Consider the following 9,257-nt stretch of genomic DNA (forward strand, 5'->3'; position numbering starts at 1 on the left):
GCAGTGAAACTATTCTGTATGGTATTATAATAGTGTATATATGTTGTTATGTATTTGTCAATTCATAAAATATGCAATACCAGGAGTGAACCCTGCTGTAAATGAAGGACTTTGAGTGATAAAGATGAATCTGTAGATTCATCGATTGTAACAAAAGTACCACTCTGGTAGGGGATGTTGATAGTAGTGGTTTTTGATAGTGGAGGAAGCTATGCATGTTTGGGAACAAGAAGTATGTGGGAACTCTGCACTTTTTGCTCAAGTCTTCTGTGAACATTAAACTGCTTTCAAAAATGAAGTGTATCTTTTAAAAAGTATGTGCGTATATTCTAATAGTTTGGAATTAAGTCTCCTTAAAGTTTGCTTTTTTATTTATTATTTCCCTTCATCCTAAAGGAACATAAGGTTTGAAGTATTTAGGTGGATAGTTCAATATTTTATGCCTTTCTCTTTTTAATAAATACATTTTATTTTTTAGAGTAGTTTTTGGTTTACAGAAAAATTGATCAGAAAGTACACAGAGTTCTTTTATACTCCTCCCCACACATACACAGCTTTCACTAGTATCTTATATTAGTGTGATACATTCGTTACAATTAATGAACCAGTATTAATACATTATTATTAACTGAAGTCTGTAGTTTACATTAGGGTTCACTCTTTGTAGTATATATTCTGTGAGTTTTGGCGAACCTACGTTGATATGTATCTACTCTTATAGTATTATACAGAATAGTTCCGTTGACCTAAAAAATCTTGTGCTCTAACCTATTCTATCCTGTTCCTCCCACCCTCCTCCTTCCCCACCCCAACCTCTGGCTTTTTACTGTCTATATCTTTGCCATTTCAGAATGTCATGTAGTTGGGATCACATAGCAGGTAGTCTTTTTGCATTGACTTCTTTTACTTAGCAATATATGTTTTTAAGGTTTCTCTATGTCTGTTCATGGCTTGATAGCTCATTTCTTTTGTCATATTTCTTTTTTTTTCTGACTTTTAAAATTTTATTTTATTATTAGTTTCAAGTATATAGTACATTGGTTAGACATTTATATAGTTTGTAAAATGATCCCCCGATTGCTCTTTCTCTCCTCGTGGCTCTATACCTAGCCATGACATCAATACTAACTGCATTCTGTATGCTGTGCTCCTCATCCCCACAACCATCTATCAGCTACCATTTTGTACTTCTTTAACCCTTCACCCCTTTGTCACAGTCCCCCAAACCTCTTCCCCTCTAGCAGTCACCAGATTATCCTCTGTATTTGATATCACACTTCTTTTTATTCCATTCTATTGATATACCACTTTGTTTATCCATTCACCTATTGAGTATATCTTGGTTGCTCTCAAGTTTCGACAATTATGAATAAAGCTGCTGTATACATCTGTGTGGAGGTTTTTCTGTGGACATAAGTTTACCTGGAGGTGTCCAGGTAAACACCAGCAGGTGTAATTGCTAGATCGTATGATAAGAGTATGTTTGGTTTTGTAGAATACTGCAAATATATATGCTATACCATATTACATTCCCATCCACAGTGAATGAGAGTTCTTCTTGCCATATCTTTACCGGCATTTGGTGTTATCAGTGTTTTAGGTTTTGGCTATTTTAATAGATATGTAGTGGTATCTTGATTTAATATACATTTCCCTGATAACATATGATGTGAAGCATCTTTTCATATGCTTATTTGCCATCTATATATCTTTTCTGGTATCTGTTAAAATCTTTAGCCAATTCTTTAATCAGGTGGTTTTTTTTTTTTTTCTTGTTGTTGAGTGTTAACATTTCTTTGTATATTTTGGATAACAGTCCATTAGATGTGTGTTTTACAAATATTTCATCCCAGTCTGTGGCTTGTCTTTTCATTTTTTAACTGTGTCTTTGCAGAGTAGAAATTTTTAATTTCAACAAAGTCCAGTTTATCAAATTTTCTTCCATAGATCATATTTTTAGTGTTGTATCTAAAAATCATTGCCATCCCAAAGGTCATCTAGGTTTTCTCCTGTGTTATCTTCTAAGAACTTTATAGTTTTGCATTTTACATTTAGGTCTCTAATTCATTTTAAATTAATTTTTGTGAAAGATGTAAGATCTGTGTGTAAGTAACTTCCTGGGATTTTGTTCAGGATTGCACTGAATTTGTAGATCAAGTTGGGAAGAACTGACATCCTAATAACAATGAGTCTGGTCACTTATATGAATGTAAACTGTCTTTTCATTTATTTAAATCTTCTTTGATTTCTTTAATTAGAATTGTGTAGTTTTCCTTATATAGACCTCACTCGAATTTTGTTAGATTTATGCCTGTGTATTTCATTTTTGAGGATAGTAATGTAAATGGTATTGTTGTTTTAATTTCAAATATCAGTTGTTCATTGTTGGTATATAGGAAAGCAGTTGACTTTTGTATGTTAATCTTGTATCCTATAATCTTGTTATAATTCTTTATTAGTTCCTGGAGGTTTTTTTGTTTTGTTTTGTTTTGTTTTTTTTGCAGGGGCTGGGGGAGGGAGGGAGTGATTCTTTGGGATTTTCTTTATAGACAATTATATCATCTGTGAACAGTTTTCTTCTTTCTCAATCTGTATATCTTTTATTTCTTTTTATTTTTTGTCTTACTGCATTAACTAGACCTTCCAGTGTGATGTTGAATGGTTTCATGTTTTTTTTTGTGTTTATGAAAACCTAATATTTTCTCAAAGATGAGAGATGAAGTGTTTAGTTTAATGAATAGATAAAATATTTTTTAAAAAGTTTGGGTTGCCCCCAAAACATCAGTTTTGCAGTGACTTATGAACTTTATCTATTCATTTCATAAAAACTTAGGTCTAACATTTATCAGATGTTGTTTTAAACACTAAAGATATATCAGTGAATAAGACAGGAAAGATTTCTGTTCCTAAGAATCCTATATTCTCTGCGAGGACTTAAAGTTAATAATACTTATTGAAAGATATACTATATTTTTTATATATTATCCTATATCATACTTACTAACAAGGATAGAGATACTAAAACTTCCATATTGGGTACTGGTTAAGCAGTGGAGAAAATGTTTATTGGATAAAGATATAGAATTTTGTCTGTATGTTTGAACTTATATCTATAGCTATGTGTAGTTAGAGGATCTTTGGTCTATATGTGAAGCTAAGTTTCTGAGGCCCAGATTTTATTATTGTTGTTTTTACCAAACTCTGTTGGAGCTAAGTGCCAAATTCATGAGGCGGAAGGAACCTGCTTTTAGTTAACAAATCAAGATGCAGTAGACTGCCAAGTTCTTTTCCAAGGTTTTTAAATCTCTTTTGGGTCATGGAACTCTCATAATCCGATGAAGCTGCAGTCTTTCTTTTTAGAAAAGTGTACCTGCATATAATTTTACGAATTAAGAGATTCCAGTGAAGTCCATTCATGGACCCCTCAAGATTAAGAAGGAACCCGGCTGTACTCAGAATCACAGTGAGAATTCAATGAAGAAAAGTAAAGGATGTCAGTTTTTTAGGACTTTTAGTACAGGTGTGAGAGAAATTCTGGATACACATTTATTTTATAAACTAATACATTATGATTTTAGATAAAAATCCTTGGGCTTTTGAAGGTAGCCTCATTATTAAGTCGTGTAAATGTAAAGATGTAAAGACAGTTCACTAATAAAATGTTCAGAATTTCATAATTGGGAGGATAGAAAATGTCCCATAGATTGAAGGTACAGTGTTGCGTGTGTGTGTGTGTGTTGGGGTGGGGGGGATAATTAAAAATATGTTGGGTGTGCTTTTAAAAATCTAACTTTTTTTTTTTGGTAGGTGAGAACTAGAAGTGTGGCTGAATGTGTAGCATTCTACTATATGTGGAAGAAATCTGAACGCTATGATTACTTTGCCCAACAGACAAGATTTGGAAAGAAACGATACAACCATCACCCTGGAGTTACGTAAGTACTGCGGGCTTGACTTCAGGAACTTTGATTTTTAACTGTGATATGCAGTTATAAAATTATTGGGGTGTATTTTTCAGGGACTATATGGATCGTTTGGTGGATGAAACAGAAGCTTTGGGTGGAACAGTAAATTCTTCAGCCTTAACTTCTAACCGACCTGAGCCTATTCCTGATCAACAGCTAAACATTCTCAACTCTTTCACTGCCAGTGACTTAACAGGTTAAATAGGCATATTTTTGTATTCTTTCAGTTGGGCCAAAATTGTTTCCTCTTTGTTTCATGACATAGCATCATTTACTTAAACTGTTTCTTTCTTTTTTTTTTTCCAGCTTTGACCAACAGTGTAGCAACCGGTTGCAATGCCACTGATGTGAGTTGTTTGGATGATAGCTTTCCTCCACTGGGTAGCACACCCCGTGGACAAGTAAATCATGTGCCTGTTGTAACGGAGGAGTTGCTCGCCCTGCCCAGCAGTGGGGAAAGTGACTGTTTCAATTTATTTGAGACTGGATTTTATCATTCAGAGCTCAACTCCATGAACATGTGCAGTGAAGAGTCAGAAAGACCAGCAAAGAGATTAAAAATGGGCATTGCTGTTCCTGAATCCTTTATGAATGAGGTTTCTGTAAATAATTTGGGTGTGGACTTTGAAAATCACACACATCACATCACCAGTGCCAAAATGGCTGTCTCTGTGGCTGACTTTGGCAGTTTGTCTGCCAGTGAGACCAATGGTTTCATCAGTGCCCACGCTCTGCATCAGCATGCCGCCCTCCACTCTGAGTGACGCAAGTGAGGGGCCTGCAAGCAGTGGGTGTGCAGTACCAGTAAACTTGAGGAAAGTATCAGGTTTGCTTAGTCTTTCACTGGAAGTTTGAACATTTTTCACTATGACATCAGTGATGTCAGTATGTATAGAACTATATCTTGATTTATCAAGAGTATTTTCATTTTTCAATCCATAAATGTGGAAATGAACTCAGCAGATTTGGGAACTAAGATTGAACTTTGTGGTGCAGCTTTAAGCTCTGCTTATCTCTTCCTCATCTCCCAATACCTCTTTCCCACTCCCTTCTTTTTCTATTTTGTGTTCCCCACTGCCCTCACTCCTAGTTTTAAAACCTGTAGACAGAGGCCACCAACTCAAAACCAGCACAGATGTTCTGAACTGAATGGATGGCTTCTTTTCGTGTAAATTCCTTTTGCCGTAATGGATGCAGTGGAATAACAATGTTTACAGGTACCGATCCTGATCCCTGCTAAATGTAGCATTTTTTTGGTTTTATTTTCTTAAAAGCAGGGGTAGGTTTCTTTAAACTGCACAAACATGCAAAGATTTTTTTAAAATGGAAACTTCTCTCATGTTGTTCAACTAGAGCACTTCAGTTTACAAAACAGCAAGTCCATCTTTATGGAAGCCAGCACGAGGAATTGTGTGCAAATTATGAAGACGCTTGCTTGGATCCTGTTTCGAAATACTAGACCAGGGCTACCTTATACAGAATCTGTCATTTTATTGTCAGAAGATTTTTGTGTAACTTCATTTATTGGCTAAAAATTTGGCAATTTAAGATGTGGTATTCCAATGGGGTTTTGTCCACCATTGTCAAGATTGTAATTGTAAAAATCATACCAGTCATTGATAATTTAGTTTATCCTGAGGCAGTTGACTGGCAGGGCACAGTCTACAAAGCCTAGGATGTTACCACTCAATGGTTTACATTTTGGGACACCTCTTAAGTTGTTTGTAGCACTGCAGTTCAAAGTGTTAATATTTAGGAGGGAGTTCTAGATTTAACACATAATGCAGTAGAACCTTGAAGTATATTTAAACTCTTGTTTAGCTTGAACAGTTGGCAAGAAAAATGTGAGTTCCTATCTGAAGTAGAATGGTACGTTACCACTTTAAGTTTTAAAAAGTGATAGACATTCAGATGCATCTCAAACTCACTTTTATTTTTGTTGCAAACATTGTGAATGAGAAGCCATGGTCATAAACTTTGGCCATTTTTGCTCTATAGATATGCATCTTTAAGTTATAAGGTGAATACAAACAATATGTAATACAGTATTAGGATGTAATAAGCTTTGCTTTTATATTTTAGTTAAAACAATTTTACTTTTTTTTTTTTTTTGCACCACCTTAATTAAAAATTTCAATTTGTACTAGTTGTCTTGCTTTGCAGAAAACACAAAGGTTTGGCTGCATTGCTGATATTTGTAAGTATAAGACACTTCAAGGTTGTGCTGATGAGTAGATAGATTGTAGTGACCTTAGTAGTGACGGAAAGGGAGGGTATTTATTATACAAACTGTGAACTGCAATGACATCCTTAGTTTTGGATGATGTGTATTCTTGTTTTTCTTTGCAGCATTTTAATGAAGATTGCTTTGAAGTGTTTACACAGTAGCACATTTACTATAAAATTTAGTTTAGCACATTGGACAAAAGTAGATAAATTAATAACTTAAAATCAGTTTCTAATTTATACATCTGAAGTCTAGCATTCCTGTATGCACACAGTAAATAATGGGTAGCCTGGGCTGTATGTTGCTTTCAGATATTTTTATCCAAGTTGTCAGCTTCTTATTGCTGTGATGTGCTAAACTTTGAACCTTACTTCTTTTGTTAAAAATCAGTACAACTTTTATAATTTAGTAAGATACTGGCCATAATCTTTCCTTGTTATAATTTTAATTTTTGCTCTGGGTTTACAGGGGCTGGTCTGTATAAAATAATTTACACAAAGATGACTGAATGGTAATACCAGTTGCACTTAAATGAACATGCCCATTCTCAGTAGCTGATGCAGTAATATATTCAGTTTATCTATGCATTGCTGGGATCTTGATATAAGATAGAAACAGTGTTTCTTATCTAAAGTTTTGATTATCAGCAAGTTGAGTGGACACTTTAGTTATTTAAGTAAAGATTTTTGACCAAAATCCAGAAAATGATATGAGAGAAAAATAAATTCCAGCTAGTTAAAATAGATTTTTAAAATGCCAATCTGATTTTAGCCTCTTAGAGAGTGCTAACTAGCTGGTAACGTTTACTTTTAATTCCTTGTTAAAATGAGGCAATAATTTGCAAGATTTTTGTATATATGTGTAAATTCTTCATACCTTTTTAGATCTAATTCAATATTTTCTGACTGCTCTGCCATGTATAATACCATTTTTGTGCATGCTTGATGTGACATTCATAAATTGTACCACTATGACTTTATCCATGTAAAATAGCTATTTATTGAATTTTCTTTTAAAAGCTGGATTTACTGTTTTTTTTCCTCTTCGTTAAGCATCTTAACAAAGAATTTGTTACTGTTTATTAGAAGAATTGCATTTGAGAGCATGAAAATAACTGATTTGCAATCATATGAAGAAACAATAATGCCTTTATTATATAGTGTTAAGCACAATTCTTATAACAAACTGTGATAAATTCTTTTTGTTTTTGTTTTCCTTTGCTGCATTATTTTCGTATGAACAAACCAAAAATCCATGGTGAGCAGTTGCAGTGTTGGCTGATATATATTTTATGTACAGAAAATTTGAAGAGGACAGTAGATTCATTTAGAAGTGTAACTGGTGCTGTGATTATAGCAATACTTTACTTTTGTTAGTCGTATTTCATCTTTTTCATGCTAGCTTTTTAAATGTTCAGTTTTCCTCTTGTCATGGTCAACTGCTGAATTTACTTGAAGGATGTAGAATACTGTTTAAACAATACTAAAGTGTGTACAATTAGGTCAAAGAATTGTGCAGTCGTTTCCTTTTTAATTTTTAAAATTGAGGGTCATAAATATTTGAGAACGCCAGACCTAATAGAGCATAGTGATACTATTTAATTTAACCAAAGTCTCTAGTAAGTAATTCAACTTTGAATGTAAACTAATGAATAAACCTGACCACCAAGGAGATTGTTTGCCCAGAGTTTCAAAGCACATTGTCTACAAATGGAAATTGAAATAATTTATAAAAATATTGACATTACTATGTTTTTTAAAAAGTTCTTAATTTTTTCACTAAAAGGAGGAAACTATTAGTTTTATTGTTAAATATGGTAGATATTAAAATACCTCTTAGATAACCAATGATTACAATGGTCCCAGTTTGACATAAGTACCCTGTATGAGATTAATTAGTGACAATCAGAACAAGTTTTAGTACCAGATGTTCAAGAGGAAGTTGCTATTGTTGCATTGATTTTAATATTTGTACATAAACACTGATTTTTTTGAGTATTATTTTGTATTTGTTGTACTTTAATACCTGGTGTACAGTTCCAGAAATAAAAATCTGGAAATCTTTTTTTTTCTTGGTTCGTGTGAATATGTGCCACAAATAGATTTTTATTTAATGACTCTTAAGTTATAATAGATGGGTAGATATTTAACCACTACTAAATTGGGTTTAGATGTAGTAAACATTTGATAGGTAAATAATAAAGTTGGTACATAAAATGTTTTCTTTAAATCCTCTATATTTACATTTAAAATGAAATGGTAACTATCCCAAAGTGAGGATTATACTTTCCAATTTAATTCAGGAAATATTTATTGACTGTCTTTATGTTTCAAACACTATGTTAGGTAACTGTCTTTTAGGAAGACGTGATATATGCAATTTTATCATGTTACTTGGCAGACTATATGGTAAACTAGTCTTACCTATAATATTTGTAATTTAGTAGAAACTAGAAATATCTTCCCCTAAGTCTTCATGTTTTCAAGCTAAAGTTCTTTTAGCCTAATTTCATTTGTCCCCATATTTCATTTGCTTTCACCAGAGGTTTCTCTGTCTAGTATCATTCTTAGTATGCAATGATCAGATTACATATAATGTCCATATTTTCTATAAGTACAAGAAGAGGATAAAATGAAAACAGACACCTGGATTGTTTGGTTACTTGCCTAAAACCACATTCTTTCATTCACAGACACCAAAGAGCCTTGATGTGCAGAGCTCTGTGGTAGACTCATACACATAAGTGCCTTCATCAGGGGGGACTTTTGAATGCAGCCAAGAGTGCAACTAACTGTTAAGTGAGAGCTGCACAGTATTTCAGGCTTTTAAGGGTAGAAGGAGACCCTTGTGGGAGCAATCTCTAGTGACTTCTAGACCTTACCCATTTGGGCCATAGCTTCCATCAATGGTATGCTTTTTGAGTGCTGCTTCTGTGACTTCTCAAAGGCTTCATGGTATCTGTAAATTGGACATTTCATTATATACACTTGTAAGTTAAACTAGTCCTCAGAACATAGCACTGTTTGCCATCTCCCGTCCAGGTGATTGCTAATCATTTGTTTCTG

The 9,257-nt window shown here is 33.6% G+C and overlaps 1 protein-coding gene across 4 annotated transcripts in view; it reads left to right on the plus strand.

Annotated features, from left to right (window-relative positions):
• Window positions 1-8,256, plus strand: part of MIER3 (MIER family member 3) — a 31,168-nt gene extending 22,912 nt beyond the window's left edge. For all 4 annotated transcript variants that reach the window (XM_036226300.1, XM_036226301.1, XM_036226302.1 and 1 more), the window contains 3 exons: window positions 3,808-3,935; window positions 4,019-4,161; window positions 4,272-8,256. In XM_036226300.1, coding sequence (XP_036082193.1) covers window positions 3,808-3,935; window positions 4,019-4,161; window positions 4,272-4,729 — 729 coding nt within the window. In that variant the 3' untranslated portion in view covers window positions 4,730-8,256. The remainder of the gene's footprint in view (window positions 1-3,807; window positions 3,936-4,018; window positions 4,162-4,271) is intronic.
• Window positions 8,257-9,257: the final 1,001 nt, after the last annotated feature.

The sequence above is a fragment of the Rousettus aegyptiacus genome, unplaced genomic scaffold, assembly GCF_014176215.1.
Source record: "Rousettus aegyptiacus isolate mRouAeg1 unplaced genomic scaffold, mRouAeg1.p scaffold_m13_p_8, whole genome shotgun sequence".
Classification (NCBI taxonomy): Eukaryota; Metazoa; Chordata; class Mammalia; order Chiroptera; family Pteropodidae; genus Rousettus; species Rousettus aegyptiacus.